We start from the raw sequence: 20,398 nt of genomic DNA, 5'->3' as shown, positions 1-20,398 counted from the left end.
AATATTATAGAGTGCTATTAAAAACACTTTACAAATTGCCCTGCGATTGGCTGGCAACCAGTTCAGGGTGTAACCCCGCCTACTGCCCGAAGCCAGCTGGGATAGGCTCCAGCAACCCCCGCGACCCTTGTGAGGACAAGCGGTACAGAAAATGGATGGATGGATGGATGGATATATAAAATGCACTTTTTTGAATAGAGCTACTAATGTTTCCCACAAATTGGAAGACATTGCTGCATTTATTTCAGCAATTTTATTATTATTATTATTTTTTTGTAAGAGTCTTCCACCACAATCGTAATCTCACCAGCGAAAGGCTGCCTTCCCCTCCTCCCCTCCCCCCTGACCCCCCCCCCCCCCCCCCGCCACCATTTCACGGTGATTTGCAGTGCGGATCTGGCGCCGAGCGCATTTCACCAGCGCGCTCTCCTCATTAAGTCACCTGTCACTTCAGCTCCATTATTCCCGCCTGGTATTAGCGTCGCCTCCCCCTGCCCAATAAAGCACCTGCAGGGGGGGGGGGCTGGCGCGAGTGTGGGCTAATGGGGGTCTAAGTGGCTCACACCGGCGACTTGCGCTAAATGCATCAGTTTGCCCTCAATGGCTTGCTGATTTCCATAATGCTCAAAAACAGGAAATGGCTCACAGTGACCGCAGGTTCCAAAAGTCATCACACTTTGCACTTAAATATACTGTCGATGCTAAGACTAGTAGTAAAAGGACTGATTGAAAGAATTGGTAGTAAAAAGTAAAAAAAAAAAAATTTAAACTGTCATTTACACCCCCCCTAGTGGCCAAGGTGGGCACACCAGAAGGAGCAGCACAAAGAATTGAACCGGTGCAATAGATCTAGTGTTGTTCTGATACCGATACGAGTATCGGGAGAGTATAATGTATTAAAACAGTGGTATCGGTATCGGCAAGTACTAGCACGTAACATGCCAATACCATTATTTCCGACACTAATGTCGGACTTTGAATGCAGCATCTTGTGTCTGGCTTGTGCACGGCATTTACTGACGTGTGACGTGTTGACTGCATGATATCCGATTGGCCCTTGAATGCTCAGAATCAATGGCAGGGCAGCTTTTTCATGTTGGGGGGGGAAAAAAAACTAGGTATCGGTACGGAATCAGCATCGGCCGATACTGCAAAAGTGGAATCGGAATCAGTATCGGAACAACACGAATTAGAACATGATGCACAAACTGAATAATTCTTTACATTCTGTTTTATTCTATTATTCTATGTATGGAGTAGCAATAGAAGGATATTTATAGAGTGCTATTAACTCTTTGACTGCCAGACGTTTTCAGAAAAGGGATGCCGTCAGTGCCAGCCGATTTAAGCATTTTGACTGATCTTTCAAGGTCCACAGAAAATGTTCTGTTTGGACTATGGAAACACACGTACTACCAAATGAAAGATTGGACTTTCATCTTTCATCAGAAAAAAAATAAGTTTGTTTCTACCTTATTCTGTTCTTTAGTAATCAACAATAGAAAATAGTTAGTTTGACCCAATTTCGCCTGTTTTGGACCAAAATACGGAGAAATCAAGCTTTTAGTGAAACGATATTATTTCATGCATTCTAGTGAATTTGACACTTCTTTTTGTCTAATCAGATCTGCCTGATACTTTCAGCACAGCTGCCCAAGGCTTTCCTGCACCTGTTTTTGAAAAAAAAAAAACATAGGGGACGTCTTTTAACGTCCTCGGCGCCCTTCCCTAGGTTTATGCTAAACGTTTTATAACGTTTATGGCAGTCAAAGAGTTAAAAACATTTTTTTTTTTTTGGGAGGGAGGGCGGAACGAATTAGTGTCACTTGTATTTCTTTCAATGGGGAGCGATCATTTGACATACTAGTTACAAGCATGGTGACAGAAAGAATGAATTGTATCTCAAGGACACTATTGTACAGTTATTTGTTTTCAACGGTTGTCAGGAAAAAATAAATACTAGTTGCTAATGAAGTAAAATACAGACGCCTAAAAAAATTGACTTAAGCACTGTAATAAAAATATTTAGTGCTTAGTTGCTTCCCTCCACTGGCATGGACTGTTTATAGAACTTTTTAGGGGGAAATGAAAATCAAATCTCCACCCTACCTGCCAGAGGAGGTATTGCAACGTATATCAAGTCCCTCAGGAACGCTCTGCGTCCATTTCATGCGAGCCGCGCACGTTTGCATTTGAGCTTGCGATTACATCGGGGTCAGGGGGTCAAACAAGCGTGTATGATGACGCTTGGACTTTATGGGCCCCCGCGGTGGCCCCCCCGCGTCTGTTGACCTTGCCTTTGCCGTGACATAAATCGCGCCCCGAGAGCTTTACGGGCCTCACTCGGCGAGTCAGATTTGATGGGTGGAGTCGCGACGCGCACAAAAACGAGAGGCCATCAATTGCGTTGAGTGACTTTGCGATGTTGGTCACATGTACAACAGTCCAAAAATGGCGACGCTCATCCGTGTTTATGATGCTAACGTCGGCCGTCGTTGCCCAATAATTGTGGGATTTCAAGACCTGTTAACGATGAACTTGATTTGACAGAATGAGTGAAATTCTTTAATTGTGCGAATTGTGATTTTTATTCTCCACACACCGTTCAAAAAATAGGCAGGTTCGAATCCCACCTCTGACTGTGCATTGCAAAGATATCCACGGGCCGTTATGCTAAGTGAGATACATGGACACCAACGGACTCTCATATCGGGAAATGGATGATAATTTCCCACTTTAGACAGATTGAAATTTGCAAGTTTTTTTTTGCAAGTTTTCTTTTTTATTCGTTTGTCATTTAACTACAATAAAAAAATGTGTAATTTCCACAAAATGTATCTTTCAATTTACTTCATAAGCACATGCATTCAAATCTTAGGATTCAGCTTTTCAGCATTCCCACGCAATTTCTGCAGAAATTGCACTTTGTGTAGTTCATTCAAATTAATTTGCAGCTTCCTGTCAATAGTAAAGATTCTCACATTTCTGTCGTCCTTAATGAAAATCGACTTTGTGGTTAGTCAAAATAAAATGTTTGCAAAAACGGCTTTAGCTTGGTTAGCAACGATCCAATTTTTGCGGACTAAACCAGTAACTGAATCATATTCAATTTGTTTGTGCAATTACTGCCTTGCCAATTTGAAATGATATCCTGTTTTTGAACAAAGGTACGAAAACCAAAATGTGTTTTCCTGTTTGATTCAATTAACTGAAAAAGTAATCAACAGATGAATCTGTTATTAAAATATTCATTAGCTGCAGCTCTAGTTATTACGACAACAGCACTTCCTCTGTAGATGCAAGAGTTGGTTGGGAAGAGTTGGTTGGGAAGAGTTGGTTGGGTCTTAAAATTCTTCAGCTCACAAAACTTGAACTGAGAAAACGAAGCCTTTTGACACGTCAGGGCCACCGTAATTGTCGCTTGTCGCGAATGCGGAAGTTTGGCCAACCGAGTCGGAGTTAACGCGCGTAACGAGTCACATCGCCGCGTCCGTTTACATTTGCGCACTTAATACAAATGTCGGTCAGAGGAGGAAGAGAAAATGAAGTTGTGTTCAAATATCTGTTCTAACGCCGCAACACAGATGCTATTCTTTAGTCTGTGTCGTCTATGGCATTTCCCAATATGTGTTAGCATTAAGCTAACAGAATTGAAGGCGAAGAACAAGGGAAAAGGGTTTGTGCGGTTCATGAAAGGTACTCTGTCTGTCTGTCTGTCTGTCTGTCTGTCTGTCTGTCTGTCTGTCTGTCCGTCCGAACCCGCCGCCGCCACGCCAGGCCTCAGTAAGTTCTCCCCAGTCCAGCTCCCTCGTGGGTTGCGCTTGATTCCCGCAGTTTTCACAGCTGCTCTCAGCAGCGCACTCCATTACACCTTAAATCACTTCAAAGATCCGCCGCACCAAAAAAAAAAGTCCCTCAGCAGCTAATTCGCCTCGACCGCGTGGAGCGTGTGGAGGAAAAACAAGCAAACACGGCAACATCTGATTCCACTCTCGTATGAAGGCCGACCGTATCGTTTCTGTCGGGATGCTTTGAAAATCAGCCAGCCGTGCTTTCAGTTCAAAGGAGGGCGCAACGATTAATTCAATTTAAATCGAGTCGTAGAAGATGCAGTTTTCAAATTGCAAAGGCTGCAATTTGTGGTGGGCTGCCGGGAACCTATATATATATATATATATATATATATATATATATATATATATATATATATATATATATATATATATATATATATATATATATATATATATATATATATATATATATATTGCAACATTGATGTATAATAAATCTGATTTATTTTATTGCTTGTGTTTGTTAAAAAATACATGAAAAGAGGACCTTGACAAATATAATTGCATATTAACTCATTCACTGGCAGCCATTATCACTGAAGCAACCCCCTTCGCTCCCGGCTGTTTTACTGGATTTTGACTGATTTTGCTAGGCCAACAGAATATTGTGTTCTATTGCTATAAAAACATGGAACCCACCAAAACAAAGATTAGAGTCTCTTCTTTCATCAGGAAAAAAAAAAGCTATAATTGTATCTGTTTCCGTTTTGCAGCAATTAGCATTAGAATATAGCTGAGTTTCATTATTATTCACAGTAGAAAAACACTGACAAAAAGAGCTTTTTGCAACATGGCCCTGGCTGGTCTCTTATACTCTACTGCCACCTGCTAGCCGTTTTTTGTCATAACTACTATTGCTTTTGGCGACCTCTTCATGTCAGAAGCTGCATCAAAGCCTTCTGTATGCTTTAGCATAAAAAACATACAAAATACGTATTTTGGGAGTGCAGGACAAAGTGTTAAAAACAATTTATAAACAAATATGTGTCAAATGTGAGTGGTTTGAATTGGTTGAGAAATGTGGAAGGAGAAAGCAATCCTGTAGAACGCGTCCTAATATGAGAATGTTATTGTAGGAAAATGCGACAAATTTAGTGTGAAAAATGATTGTGGAATGGAAATGATGTGGAACTTTTTATTTTATTTTATGAAATAATAGCACGCATATCCTTAATTTCTGAAATTGTTTAGAATCGCTTGGAAAATGTGCAAGTAGGTAAAGTAGCTTCCTATAGCACACGATGAAATCATTTTGCATTCATTTTGTGATTTTAACCCAGTAAACATGGAAGTTAAAATGTCGTTTTCATGGGTTTCCATCGGCCCAAACTATCTAAGATGGAGGCAAAAGGTCCAATTTAATGTATGACAGAGAAATTAAATTGGAGTATTATGAACCCATGGGGTCAAATTTGGCCCCTATAAATTATGCTACTCAAATAACAAAGACCTTTTTATTTTTTTTATTTTATTTTTTTACAAATTTAACTTCAAAAGTCCAGAGTTCCACTTCTGACCCCTGCATGGGGGGGGGGGCCATCATCCTCCCCCTCATTCCCGCCACCACCAAGATTTGTTCGAGTTTATCAGAGTGCGTTTTGACCAAATCGGCCATTGGCCTGTCAAGGACCTCAAGACTGAAATGCACTGTGAAAAATGTGCAGTACCAAAAAAAGAAATTGTTTCAAAGACTATCACAATTTCTCGTGTGAGTTCTGACAGATTTTTGGATAAGAAAGACAAATGGTGTTTTGTTTTTTCCAGCAGTGATTTTGTCCCTGTGTTCTTGTTTCCATTGGCCAAAGTGTGTTTCTACATTCAAAATCCAGTTCTAAAATGCAACAAATAAAACAAAAAAAATTATATTGTTCAATGTAGCTGTGTATTTGATTGATTCTTTTCTTAAATTCTAAATAGTTTACTGACAGTTTTTGTTATTCATATTTTTTCGAAATGATACCCCCTAAATCCCAAAGGGTCAAATTTCACCCTAACCCTAAATTAGGGAATAAAGGGTTAAAATTCATAATTTCTAATAATTCTAAATAATTCATAATTTTCCAAAGGAGAAAAGGGTTCTTGGGTTCTCCAGGGTTAAAGATCTGAAGTTGGAACCAGAAAAGAAAATTAGCCAAAAAAAAATGCCCTACCCCGGGGAAGTTTCATTACATTTGCATTAACACAGCAAAAAACGGTTCATAAAAAGCAAATGAGGTGGACGCAAATGGCCGGCGTTAAAGCCCAGAGGCTCCACAAAGGAGCCCGGATGGCTCCACTTCTCATCATACGGCCAATAAATAAGCAGGATAAAAGAGAAAGAGGGCGGCGCCCGGCGCTTGGTGGCTCCGAGCGCGAGATACGGAAGGCGTGACACGCAGCTGCGCGGCGCTATCGATTCTCCGCTTGGTCCTTTTCATCCAGGCTGCCTGCCAAGTGCCTCCGAACAGGAACCCGTGCTCTCCCAACCTCAGCACGTCTGCTTAAGCACAATCAATGAGCCATCAGTAAAGGGGGGGGGGAAGGAGGGGGGGGGGGGCAGAATGCACGCCACTATCTTAACTTTCACAGGGTGCGAGTAAGGGAAATTGAAAGTATATGTAGTGGAAAGGCATCATGATAGCGGGCGGCCACGACGCATCATTGACTATCAGACTTACGGTGGAAGCTTTTGAAAAAGGTTCCAAACGCTGGCTCCCGCCAGTAGCGCCCCCCCAACCCCCCCCCCGCTAGTGCTTATTTGCCGCGCGTTTGCGAAGAAAGACTGCTCGATTCATATCGGACCGTTGGTCGGATGCCGAATCGATGGTCGGTCCCTGCATGCTGAGCCCGGGAACAACCGGCAGAATAACTCCTTTTCCCCGATCACGTTAGTATTTGAAGCTTAACGGTGGGAAAACGTCTTGACGTGTTGGCCTCGCTTCGCGTGACAACCAATGACAATCGAGGCCAGCTACGGCGTTAAACTACGTGCTCAAGCACAAATACCACGAATAGTTCTCAAGAGTGTAGCCTAACTTACTTTAACCAGGCTTTCTCTTTGCTCTCATTTTAAATTCATCCATGTTGCTACTAGCCTCACTCTAGCTAGCGCTAAGCTAGTTGATCTCTCAGGTCAGATGTCCACGTTTTCAAACTCCTTTTCGTTTGTTGCTAGCACTGCGTCAACATAACTATTTATGGGTTAGATTAACACTGAGAGTGTTAAGTCGAACACTGGAAAAATATATATGTGTTACTTTTTTCACACTTATCCAGTGTTACTCCAACACTGCGCAGTGTTAAAAAGCTACACTGGTAAATACTGAGTAGTGTTGAAAGTACTCTGCACTAGTTAAATTAACTTAAACTTCACGTTGCTCTGGTAATTGGTACACAGCAAAATCCCCAGTGTAGTGTTAACTCTAACACTAGAAAAGTGTTTATATGTTTCCACACCAATGAGTGTAAATCTGACAACAATATGCTCTGACGCGTTCTGACTCGAATTGGGAAAATTCTGAATCGACATACGTTTTCAACAGCAAATTCGCTAGTATCGGTGGCTGGTATCGGGATTTTTCACGAGTATCCGATACTTTGAAATAAGTCCGGTATCTGCCCTATATGATACCAGGTAGGTATCAGTACTCCATCCCTAGTTTTTTGCACTTTCGTGTGAACTGATGCTTTGCATAATGGAAAATGTGTGCACCGCAAGCACAAAATGAAGCTCAAAGTGATGGCATTGGAAGTGTCAGTGGAAGAGGCAATCACACTTACTACTGAGTTACGGAAAAGAAATGTGAATATAATAAGGAGAAACACAATATGAGAGTCAATCTGTGGGAAAAGTTAAATCTGGGGATAAAACACTGGATGAGATTCGGAAAAGTTGACAGCACGAAGAAAAACGGGGAAAAAAGATAACTCGTGATTAAACGTCAACGTTTCTGTATTTGTTGTTTCTGGCATTTTAAAAATGTCAACTTGAGCAGAAAAGATGGCTTCTCTCAATCAGGCCGACGTTGGTTGACTTCCAACAATTTTTCCTGGGAGGAAATGATGTTGAGTGTTTTGAATTTGTTCCAGGCTCAAATTATCGCCGTCATAAAACTTTTTATTAACTGGACGCTTTTAAGTAACATTTTTTACGCTCCGTCAACTGCCATGCAAAAGTAAGCGAACCGTTGTATAATTCAACAAAAAGTAACTGCAGTTGGCTGGCAACCAGTCCAGGGTGGACGCCGGCCGCCTTGGCCACAGTCAAATAAAGAGATGGAAACAATAAAACAAGACAAACGACTTCTTTGGTCATTTTCGTATCAATTTCTAGCGTTTGCACGTCGAGCTACATTTTATTTACTTCTGTTTGCTCATTTGTGCACATCAATTTAACTCGATCACCCCCAGCCATTTTCACTGAAGCAGCCCCCTTCGCTCCTGGCTGTTTTACTGGATTGACTGATTTTGCAAGGCCCACAGAATATTGTTTTCCATTGCTCTAAAAACATGGAAGCTACCAAAAAAAAAAAAAGAGTAGAGAAAAAAGTATCATTAAAGTTCATCATTATTCACAAATCTGTGTGGGGAAGAGCTTGTTTGCAACATGGCCCTGGTTGATCTCTTATACTCTGCTGCTCCCTACTGGCCATTTATGTAAGTTCAGAGGCTGCATCAAAGCCTTCCGGATGCTCGAGCCCGGCGGTTCTCAACGCTGGTCCTCGCGTACCCCTATCCAGCCTGTTTGCCAATGTCTCCCACAGCCGACACAGGTCTTTCAAATGACTAGCTATTAATAAGCAAGCTCTGCATGAAGCCTGATAACGATCTTCAGCTGTGTTGGCTGGGGGAGACATGGAAAACAAGCTGGATAGGGGAACGCGAGGACCGGGTTTGAGAAACAGTTGACCTTAAGTTGATCACATTTTCAATATCCTTGATTTCCATTTTAAGATCTTTGTACTAGTAGGCTAGACGAGGAGAATGACTCGGTCTTACTCGTAAGGTTTTTCCCTTACGAGTACCACTTTTGAAATAGTACAACTTTAAAACTCATTCAAACCCAAAAACAAATACGTTTTTCAATACTTTGTCCTTCACTCCCAAAAATGTATTTATACGTTTTTTTTTTTTAAATGTTTTTTGATGCAGTTTCTGGTGGCTTCCATCAATGGTCGCTATTACAAAAAAAATACAGAAACATACAAATAAAAGAAGAGACTCTAATCTTTCTTTTGGTAGGTTCCATGTTTTTTTTTTTTTAAACAGCAATAGAACACAATATTCCGTGGCAAAATCAATCAAAATGCAGTAAAACAGCCGGGAGCGAGGGAGGTTGCTTCAGTGAAAATGGCTGGGATTGAATATGTTTTAGCTGGATATCAAGGATGGCGCACATTTGTTGACTGTGCTTGACACTCAACGCAAGTCAACAATCTTGGCATATTAGGATAACGGCAAGTTACTAGTGAAGCAAAACTACGAGTTATCAACTGTGCTACTAGTAAAATTCTCAAATTCAATGAATTAACATCTAGCGCTTCACGAGTAATACTGGACGTTAACTAGCTTGAATTGTGACATAGTCGTCGTCCTACGACTGTGGAGAAACGTCATAAAATAGAGGCTGAAATATTTGTAGTAAAGTTTTAGCTCCTATTTTAAAACATTTTGTTTTACTATTCAAAAAAAAGTCCAATTTTCATCAAATGAATCACAAAAGAGTCTCAAAGGGCGCCCCAGTCATTGTACTAGTGCAGGGTCCTCCCGCTGGGTATCAAATAAAGGCTCAAAGGTTGTTGTTTTTTTTGTTTCATTTTTTACAGTGTTCTGGACTGTGCAGCACGACGCGGCGACACAAACATCTGCATTACCCGCCGGCTCCGTTTTCAGTGGAGCACAATGTATTTTGTCAAGTGCCTCGAAAGAAACACAAAAGGGGATCAGGAGGTGAAGCGGCCATATCTCCTCTGCGCCCCATCGATAAGTACCCTCCGAGACGCGAGTCATCTTTTATCTGTGCAGCGAGTCGCGACGCTGAGCTGAGCCGGCGCGGCGGCATCGAAGTTCTGAGCGGCGCTCCCCGGATCGTGCGGATCGCTAATTAGGATCCAGATGTCATCTTCTTTCATGATTGACTTGCGGTGAGTGTCTTGACTTAGATTGTACCCCCCCCCCCCCCCCCCCCCCCCCACCCCACACAGTCAAAATCCAGTAAACCGGTCGGGAGCGAAGAGGGTTGCTTCAGTGCAAAATGCCTGGGAGTGAATGAGTGAAACATACTTTCAAAATAATACAAGCGCATTTGAACACATGTCGAGGAAAAATATTGTACAATTATAAGAGTGACTCATTTGAACACATTCACTGCCATTGACGATTATAGACGTCAAAGATCCATTTTTACCGGGCTGGCAATGAATAAGTTAATCAGCGTCGTTAGCATCCTTGTTGGAAAAATAATGTGCCTTTCTCTAAAAAAAAAAAAGAAAAAAAAGTCACATACTATATCATTGAAATAAGAATTTTTTTTGCGCAAGGTAAGCAGATTTGTCCACTGTGTTAAAAAGATATCCTTTTATTGTACATTTACAACAAATACAAAATGTGTGATTAATTTGCAATTAATCGTGAGTTAAATTGTAATTAATTGACAGCTCTCGTTATTGACAAGGTTAAATTTAGGTGGGATGGTTTTAAAAAGGGATGGGAGAGTACCGATACCTGGCATCGGGCCGATACCAGGACACATTTCATGATATTGGTACTCGCGACGTATATCGATACTGGAATTGGCGCCCGCTCTCAGCTCCAACTAAAGGCTTCAATGGTTGTTTTGCATTTATTGACCGCCACAGGGGGAAGAGAGCAAGTCTTCAGTTAAAGTCGTCTTTTTGTTTTATTCGTTTTATTGTGTGCTCCATGCAAAATGACTTTTATGAGCAAATCAAAAATACATAATTGCCATTAATTTCAAGCAATTTTAAGGAAATTTGTTATAATTGTGATATATAGGTCTTTAAAAAATATATATATATATCTGTCATGGTTTTTGGGGAAATTGTATGTATCATAAGTACTAATGGTATCGGCACTTGGTATCAGTATCGGTCTAAAAAAAAGTGGTATCGAACAACCCTCGTTTTGAATTTTTTTTTTTTCACGAATGTGTTGCTTTGGAGCACGTCCCCCACAATGCACATTTGCTTTACACTCACTGGCACAACATTAATTCTGATTCTAATGACAGCCATTGCAAAAAGTTATACATAACAATAACAATAACAACAAAAACTAATTTTCGATTTTATTTTAATCTCTGTCAGCTTCACTATTCGTGACAAGTTGAAATGGGACTGCTGTTTGCATTTACGACCCAATCGTGGACTGTGCTGGTGTACCTAATTATGTGGCCAGTGAGTATTCTTTTTTTGAAAATGGCAACTCTAAACTCACCTTGGTGTTATCGAGCGTGCATCAGTTGGAGCAATAATAGAAAGTTTGTCCAGTGGCTCAAAATGTTCCTGATCTAATCTACGGTGATAATCAACATGCGCAGGTTGTGGCAATTTTGCGATGTTTATCCTGCCTTTGCTAAATAAATAAATAAATAAATAAATGTGTGTCGTCAAGCCCAGAGGAGGCAAAGTGCAGCTACCCGGAAAGATATTTTTAAACACAAATCATTTTTTAACAATGATCTGATTATTATTATTCCCCCTACTGTATAACCAGCAATCACGCTCCAGGCAGCCAAACCCGCGTTCTTTATTGTTTCCAGGAGGTTTAAAAAAAAAAAAAAAAAAAAAAAAAAAAGGGGGGGGGGGGAAGCAGATGGCAGCCTGTCGGAACAGCGACGCAACTTTTCAGCACCCATGAGGGCGAGCCGTGCTGAATGATGTGGTCATGACGTGGATAACAACAACGTCAACTTGCCCACGCGGGGGGGGGGGGGGGGCACGCGGGGGGGGGGGACATACGTACACAAATTAATTTTGAAACCAGCAGCATGTAATCGTCTTATGCCTGTTTAATTATTTGAAGCCACTTCAGCACATCGTGGAGCTGGCGCTGTACCTGAGTGTGGAAGGGGGGGGGGGGCGGGGGGGGGGTATAAGAGAATGCTTTAATGAACCCTCGAGGGCAAACTGGGAAACAAGTTCATTTACATGTACAAGCTGTTGCACCCAGCGAGCCCTCCGATTGGCTGAAGACAATAAGCAGGCACCATTTGCTACCTGGGCTTTAAATTGGCTCTTAAAGCACGTGGCAATTATGAAAACCATGAATATTTTACAAAGGTGCAATGTGCATCTGTGCCACGTCCGTCATCGTAAGCAATTCATAATTCGTATTTTGATTAATAACATATGGAAGCGTATTGCATTTACTTGAAAAAAAAAAATATCTGCCAAATTTTTTGGGGGGGGGGGGCATTTGTTATTTTTGTGTTTTTTTTTTATTGTCTGTTTTAGTGAATATCTTTTTCTGTCATTAAAAAATATTTTAAAAATGTTACTCAGAAAAACATGGGGGGGGAATTATTTTTAAAAATGGGATTAAAAAAACATGATCGCGTCAACAACAAGTCACTTGGAGTTCAGAGGTTAAAAAAAACGGAGTAATTTTTTCCCTGTCTTAAAAAAATAATCCCTCCTTTCCCTGTTTGTCAGATTTAAAAACAAAAACAAAATTCTGGGTCAAAATAATCTCACATGCACATACTGGAAGCAGTGCAGCCAAGAGAAACATTACCAAGTGAAGACAATAGACTGTTGGGAATAAATAAATAGAATTTCACTGAACAAATATTCAGATTTAGATTCTATATCTCGCTTGGTGCATTTATGATTTGAATCCTCTCTTGCTGACTGATGCACATTTATTTAAATTCCAATTGGTCTGTCAACAGAAATATTGTAAATAATTCATGAATGATTCGATTACTTAACTGAAAACATATGCAATATATGCTTTTGGCTGTCTAGTAAAGACGCAAGAAAGCATAAATCAAACGGATTGCTTGGTTTCTTTTTGCTGGTCATGGCCACTTGTTGCTAGGCAGAGTTCGCGTAGGAGTCGATCATCGCTGCCTCGTAGGGTCAACGGAAATCAAATGGCATGGCACTCATTTTGAATGGCAGCCAGAAAATAGGAACTTGGCCTCTGAACAGCACTATTTGCATGCATAAATATATTTTGTTTATTAATACACAGATTTCATGGTTGACCTCTGCAGGGGGTCCAAAGTTGTTGTTTAAAAAAAAAAAAAAAAAACTGGAAAAACCGAACATGAAACAACCATCTATCTAATCAATCCATTTTCCTCAGTCAAATGAAAAACAAAGTACGTCGCGCATTCTCGCGCAGCTAGCTGCACGAACGAGGTCATCGCGGGCCATCGGTAACATCGAAACAGCACAAATAAATATACGCGATTGCAGGCCGCAAATAGAAATGGGATCTAACACATTTGAAATAAGGACGAGCAAACATAGAACTCGGCCGTTGCATCATGGCACGTTCGTCTGCAGTGGAAAATGATCACGTTTCACTTTCTGCTCCCCAAAAAAATGACTTCTTTACGACAAGCGGCGTCTCTTTTGTTATGCCGGCGACAGGCAGAGCAACAGAAGACAAGATGGCGGAAGGGACGTAATTAACCTGCTTCTCCACGTTTTGTGACATTTTTTGTCAGATGGGACGCCGTGAGATATTTTTGTAAAATACTTTGGAACCTCGGTTTGCGTAGTCCCAGAAATCGGTTTTCCAATTATTATTATTTTTTTTTTTTTTGTCCACATTTGTCCCATTTTGCACTCTGTTTTCGTAAAGTTGAAAATGGTTTGTGCCAAACTGACTTCCTGGAATCCAGCACCCACGCAAAGCACGTTGTCGCAAGTGTCACCGAGCATGTACTGCTCAGCTGCAGTGTGTGTGGCAACGACGTTAGTTGCCATAAATAAAAACAAGCAAGTTGATCGCTGAGTTATTTGTGTTTCTGTCTTTAAGTTGGGGGATGATGCAAGAGACATTTACTTCTGTAAAGTCTTATTTTGTTTGTTGTGAACACGCGGAAGGGATGATTTTCACAGCAGCAAAGCTTCAAATATTTTGTTGAACTGCCCAACTTTATATTTGATCAAAGTTTGCAAACTTTTTTTTTTTAACCAGTGCATGCTTTGTATCGGCCTAAATGTTAATGTGATCAATAAAGGAACAAAAGTGCTGTTCATTTATCCAATTCATTTGTCATTCATGTTTATTTTATGTTTTTTTTCTGAATGTGTCGGGGTTTTTTTAATTCATATTTTCTGGCACAGATTCATTGGATTGACATGATTTGCTATGGGAAACGTTGCTTTGGTTTTTGTACAATTTGGTTTTATTCCAACATTGTAATGCATTCCTAATGAAAAGCAGGTTTCCACTGTTTGTGCCTTGGCTAATTAAAGTTGCGAGACCTTTTATACAACTAATGCCACTCTTATGAGCTCATTTGTCATTCCGCTGTTCTGTACGAAACAAAAGTGATGTTCATTTATCCAATTCATTTGTCATTCATGTTGATTTTATGTTTTTTTTCTGAATGTGTCGTTTTTTTTTAATTCATATTTTCTGGCACGGATTCATTGGATTGACATGATTTGCTATGGGAAACGTTGCTTTGGTTTTTGAACAATTTGGTTTTATTCCAACATTGTAATGCATTCCTAATGAAAAGCAGGTTTCCACTGTTTGTGCCTTGGCTAATTACAAGCACATCCCCCAAAGCGTAATAACGATGAAATGCGAGCAAAAAAGAAGAAGAGCGCAAAACCTACCCCAGCGTGGTCATGGTGACGATGGTGTGTTTTTTTTCTGAATGTGTAGTTTTTTTTTTTAATTCATATTTTCTGGCACGGATTCATTGGATTGACATGATTTGCTATGGGAAACGTTGCTTTGGTTTTTGTACAATTTGGTTTTATTCCAACATTTCAATGCATTCCTAATGAAAAGCAGCTTTCCACTGTTTGTGCCTTCCGCTGTTCTGTACGAAATACAAGCACATCCCCCAAAAGCGTAATAACGATGAAATGCGAGCAAAAAAAAAGAAAAAAAGAAGAAGAGCGCAAAACCTACCCCAGCGTGGTCATGGTGACGATGGTGTGTTTTTTTTCTGAATGTGTCGGGGTTTTTTTTAATTAATATTTTCTGGCACGGATTCATTGGATTGACATGATTTGCTATGGGAAACGTTGCTTTGGTTTTTGTACAATTTGGTTTTATTCCAACATTGCAATGCATTCCTAATGAAAAGCAGGACCTTTTATACAACTAATGTCACTCATTTGTCATTCCGCTGTTCTGTACGAAATACAAGCACATCCCCCAAAAGCGTAATAACGATGAAATGCGAGCAAAAAAAAAAAAAAAAGAAGAGCGCAAAACCTACCCTACCCATGGTGACGATGGTGTGGTTTTTTTCTGAATGTGTCGGGTTTTTTTTAATTAATATTTTCTGGCACGGATTCATTGGATTGACATGTTTTGCTATGGGAAACGTTGCTTTGGTTTTTGTACGATTTGGTTTTATTCCAACATTTCAATGCATTCCGAATGAAAAGCAGGTTTCCACTGTTTGTGCCTTGGCTAATTACAAGCACATCCCCCAAAGCGTAATAACGATGAAATGCGAGCAAAAAAAAAAAAAAAAAAAGAAGAACGCAAAACCTACCCCAGCGTGGTCATGGTGACGATGGTGTACCAGAAGGCGGCGGGGATGCTGGTGAACTTGCTGGCGGCGGAGCCCTTCTCGGCGTAGAACATGACGGTGGCGAAGATGATGATGGCCATGGTGAGCGAGAAGAGCAGGAAGCCCAGCTCGGACGCGCAGCTCTTCAGCGTGTAGCCCAGGATGCGCAGGCCCGCCGAGTGGCGCGAGAACTTGAAAATCCGGAAGACCCGGAAGACGCGCAGCGTGACGAAGGCGCCGCTCACCTGGTCGTTGTCGGTCATCACCAGGCCGATGTAGTAGGGCATGATGGCCACCACGTCGATGACGCTCATCACGCTCTTCACGAACCTGTAGCGGCTGGGCGCGGCCACGAGGCGCAGCAGGTACTCGACGGTGAAGATCATGACGCACGCCGTGTCCAGGCAGAAGAAGGCCAGCGCGTAGCGGTCCCCGCACGACGTCTCCTTGGCGCGGCCGGCCATTGCGCCGCACGGCACCGTCTCCACCACGTTGGCCATGACCGAGATGGCGATGAAGAAGCCGGTGACGTAGTAGAAGACCAGCGCCAGCGTGCTGGTGTGCGGGTTCTCGAAGGCGCGCCACAGGTACTCCCGCGCCGTCAGGTTGACGGGCGCCGCCTCGTTGCTGCCGTCCATGTCCTCGTCGTCCTGCAGCCGCTCGGCGTTCTCGCGCCGCCGGTCCTTGTACTCCTCGTAGCAGCAGTCGCCGATGATCTCCGGGATGATGCCGAAGAACGCCAGCTCCTCGTCGTAGGCGGAGATGCACTCCTGGCGCGGGTAGTGCAGCTTGCCGGTGCGGTAGAAATTCAGCACGTTCCGGAAGATGTCCGGGTCGCGGTCGAAAAAGTACTCGTTGCTCTCCTCGTGGAAGAAGAAGTCCTTCTCGGTGCTGCCCAGCAGGGTGTCCGGGTAGCGCTCCAGCGTGGTCCGCCACGTCTGGAAGCGGGTGCCGCTCACGTTGAGGATGATCAGCCCGTCCTGGGTTTTGCGCTTGTCCTGCGGCGGAACCGGCATCGGGGTGCTGGCCACCGGCATCCAGCCGATGGCCGCCGCGCGGGCGAACGGGAGCCACGCCGCCACGCCTGCTGCCATGCTGACCTGGGGAGGGTTCGGGTTCGGGTTCGGGTTCGGGTTCGGGTTAGGGGGGGGGGGGACACGCGCGAGGTTATCGCAGTGCGGGGCGACAATGTGAGCGCGCCACACGCATATTCCGATCCTGCGCATTGACAGACACTTTGCGGCAAACTGATGAGCGAGCCTTTGCAAAAAAAAAAAAAAAGAAGAAGAAGAAAGAAAAAAAAGCAAGCACTCACCTTAGGGTAAGCTGCTCCTTAAACTGCCTCAACGGGGAGTTTAATCAAATCCTCGCAGGAGACTACTTGCCGTATCGCCTCCCATCTATCCTTACTGCAGGCACATACGCGCGCGCGCGCGCTGAAACACACGCACACACGCGCGCGCAAATAAAACAGCACAATAACGTCGCATCAACAAGTTAAAACAAAAGCAGCCGGCAGCCGCTGAGCAGCGCAAAGTGACTCTTTGCCTCAACGAGATATTCTTCCTCTTCCTCTTCTTCCCCGCCCCCCCCCCTCCTCTTTCTTCCTTTCCTCTCCAACCATCCGCAAGGCAAGGGGCTTCCCCCCCACACTCGATCGTTGCAGCTACTCCTCAATAAAGTCCTGTTCCTTGGCGTCTACTGCAAGACCACCCTCCCCCCTTTCTCTTCTCGTCGCTTTCTCACCAGCAAGCCCCGAGAGGAGAGAGAGCGCGCGAGAGGGAGAGAGAGAGAGAGAGAGAGAGGGGGGGGGGAGAGAGGGAGATGGAGGAGTGGTCCAATCTGCACCCAGAAATTCCTGTGCTGCTTCACAGCCAGGGGAACTCATCATTGTGTTGTCATTGCATGATGGGCGGCATCTCCAAAATTCTCCGGGGGAGGGAAGGTGGGGGGGGGGGCAAGTTTTGCACAATAATAAAAATCCTCACAGCTTTCCATCAACCCCAAAATTCCACACTGAAAGGATATCAGTGGCTTCGACAGGTATGAATTCACCCGCGTCTGAGGTTGAGGGTTCGAATATCAACGGTGCATGCGCGGGTTGGTCAAACATAGGGCCCGTGGGCCAAAAACCGGTCCATCGGGTCTCCGATCTGGCCCGTGAGGACAGAACGCAAACTGCAGTTTTTTTTAGGAAAATGATTTGTCGTTGCGAATTTTTGTCTGTAACCACTTCAATGACATTCTGAAATTTGATTGTTAGTCAGGATTTTATGTATAAAAAAAACACACACACAAGATAATAAATGGGAATATTTTCTGAATGTTGTGATGCGTGATTGGTTTGGGCCGAGTACAGTTACGGTCGAGCGCTACTGGATAGCCAAGCAGCAAAAATAGGCTGAATGTCCACATGTACTTGCTTTATCAAAAGACAACAACAGCAAAAAGTTCTCGGCGCTATCACGATAAAGTGTACAGTTCAGTACACGGCCGCTCTGGTCCATGGCAAAAAAAAAAAAAAACTTTGAGAGGCAAAAAAGTCTAAAACACTTGTTGTAAAAAAAAAAGCCATATCCAATAAGCCATAGTCATTTTAATCGTTCTTCGCAGAGGATAAAGATGATATGCCCGTGAAAATTGTTTTATTATGTATATATTTTTTTCAGTTTGTGTTCAAATATCAGTTGCTTAAAACATCACGAGATTGATGCTATTTATTGACGTTTGGGAGATCGAATCAACGCACTGCAAATATTGTGAATACCTCAGTGACAATCGAAGCTTTTAATTTTGCCGCCTGCTCATTTTGCTCCGTATGAAAAGCTTTGCCGCATGTTGTTCGTCTCGGGTTTTCGGTCCGCATTTGAATTTGCGAGCCGCAACCCACACCGATCAATACCGTCTCCCGAGCCGCGCGGGTTCAGATGCGGCTCGACGGATTTACGCGGTTCACAAAGGTCAACGGCACCGCTCGCCACCCTGACATTTTCCCAAATAAGCATAATCGATGAGCTGTCTCCCGTATTCCATAACAGCGCGCGTGACACCCCCGGGGGGATTTGAGACATCTGCCGTCGGCGCGCCAAGCATGTGTTGCGCATACGGCCGCGTTTCACGTGGCGGCGCCGCAGCTGGGACGTGACGGCGAGGGATGCCAAACTGCCAGCCTTCGGCGAGGCTGTCGTCGAAATGTTCCAGACTCACCTGCAAGTCCAGTACGTGAAATGATGTAATACAAAAAAAAAGTTGCAAAATGAGAAACAGCCCAATTATGTTCATGTCGGAACAATTACTTGCTGTAGAAGCGAGATGGGCTTAGTTATTAGTATTAGTTGTAGTTTTTTTTTTTAAAGTATTATTTTGTGAGTGAACAATAAAAAATAAGGTCACTAACTATTGTGTAATAAAGTAAACTAAATTTCTCAAGTAACATTTTTACCTTCCTTCTCCCTTCACTTGAACGTTTTTTTTTGTTGCACATTTTTTCCAAAATCTTGTACCTTCGTTTAGTAAACTTTTTTATTCCTATTTTTTTTTACTTTTAAAAGTCTCACCTTCTTTTGTTTGCAAATGCCTTTGAATGATGTATTCGTCACTGCGTGAAGCACTTAAAGCGAGCTTGTGTATGAAATGCACCACATAAATAAAGCTGCCTTGCCTTAAGCAATATGGAAATATAAAAAATATAAGTATAAAAAATGAAATAAGTCAATGTTCATAATAACGGTTGTAGTTAATTTTTATAAACATAAGATGTCGTTTTAGTTCATTTGCGTTTGTTTGAAAGCGTTTCATTTTTATTTCATTTACTAAAATGTTTTTTTCATTTTTTTGTTTGAATGCAGTATTTATTTTTCGTGTGCTACGAGGACGAGAACGAGGACGACGCTTTCTTTCTTCTTTGTATCGACTGGCTGGACCACTCGTGGCACCACACTGCCTCTCACAGGTCAGTCTTGGAACTACAGCAAACATGATAATACAGTACTGCATGTGTAGTGAATTGTTACACACTGTATTGCAAACAGTGACTTTCTTTTTCCCACTCAACATTTTGGGCTCGCTCATATATGAAAAATCAGTTCAGATATTAAAAACGTCGTGTGTGTGAGCGTGTGTGCGTGTGCGTGTGCGCCGCGACAAGATTCGATGCCATGTTTTGTGTGGATTCAGCACCAAGGACAGCACCTGAGATTGCTGCGCGCAGACGTCACACGTCCTGACGGTTGAGTGTTGCGGCTTTCTTGGCATCCGCCGCCGCCGCCGCAGCAGCCACTTTGTTGGGGATGTTTTTTTTTTTTCCCCTTCCTTCCTTTCTTTCTTTGCTTTCTTTCTTCCTTCCTTCTCCCCCGAGACTCAGCTGAGCTCACCGAGGTTGAGAGTCACGCTTAAGTACACTCGCATCTGCTGAGTTTCCAGAAAATGGACGACGGTCTCGCTGACCGTTGACCTTCCGCCGGAATGAGGTGCGCGAGTGCTTTCAATGCACTGCAGCTGTCAACAAGTGTGGAAGCTGAAAATGTCATTTATTCCGTAGTCCTGATATCCATCTTAGCCCACCTGTAAGTTAAACCTGCGCACCAATTGACAGCAATTAGTTTGAGATTTTTCATTATGGTTCGTTTTTGTTTTTAATTCGGTTCATTTTAATTCGTTTTTACAGCAGGTTTGTTACTTTATATAAGTTTTTTTTTTTTTTGCAAATGCTTTGTTCTAACTTTTTTTTAAAAATTGTTTTAATATTAGCTTTCGTTTTTTTACCCCCAATATATAATCACACTCCTAAAATGATGGACCAATAACATTTATTTTTTATTTTTTCAGA

At 42.5% G+C, this 20,398-nt stretch overlaps 1 protein-coding gene across 3 annotated transcripts in view; it reads right to left on the bottom strand.

Annotated features, from left to right (window-relative positions):
• Positions 1-17,427, bottom strand: part of kcnd2 (potassium voltage-gated channel, Shal-related subfamily, member 2) — a 76,008-nt gene extending 58,581 nt beyond the window's left edge. For 2 of the 3 annotated variants that reach the window (XM_086072754.1, XM_086072756.1), the window contains exons 1-2: positions 16,886-17,426; positions 15,553-16,670 (exon numbers count right to left, since the gene is read on the bottom strand). In XM_086072754.1, coding sequence (XP_085928880.1) covers positions 15,553-16,664 — 1,112 coding nt within the window. In that variant the 5' untranslated portion in view covers positions 16,665-16,670; positions 16,886-17,426. Of the gene's footprint in view, positions 1-15,552; positions 16,671-16,885 lie in introns of all 3 variants that reach the window. The other variant, XM_086072757.1, reaches the window with a different exon arrangement.
• Between the last annotated feature and the right edge of the window lie 2,971 nt (positions 17,428-20,398).

The sequence above is a fragment of the Leptonotus elevatus genome, chromosome 4 (genome assembly GCF_054856555.1).
Source record: "Leptonotus elevatus isolate MCC_2025b chromosome 4, RoL_Lele_1.0, whole genome shotgun sequence".
In the NCBI taxonomy this organism is placed as follows: Eukaryota; Metazoa; Chordata; class Actinopteri; order Syngnathiformes; family Syngnathidae; genus Leptonotus; species Leptonotus elevatus.
The sequence above is the reverse complement of the archived record's forward strand: the minus strand, read 5'-3'. Positions and strand labels throughout refer to the sequence as shown.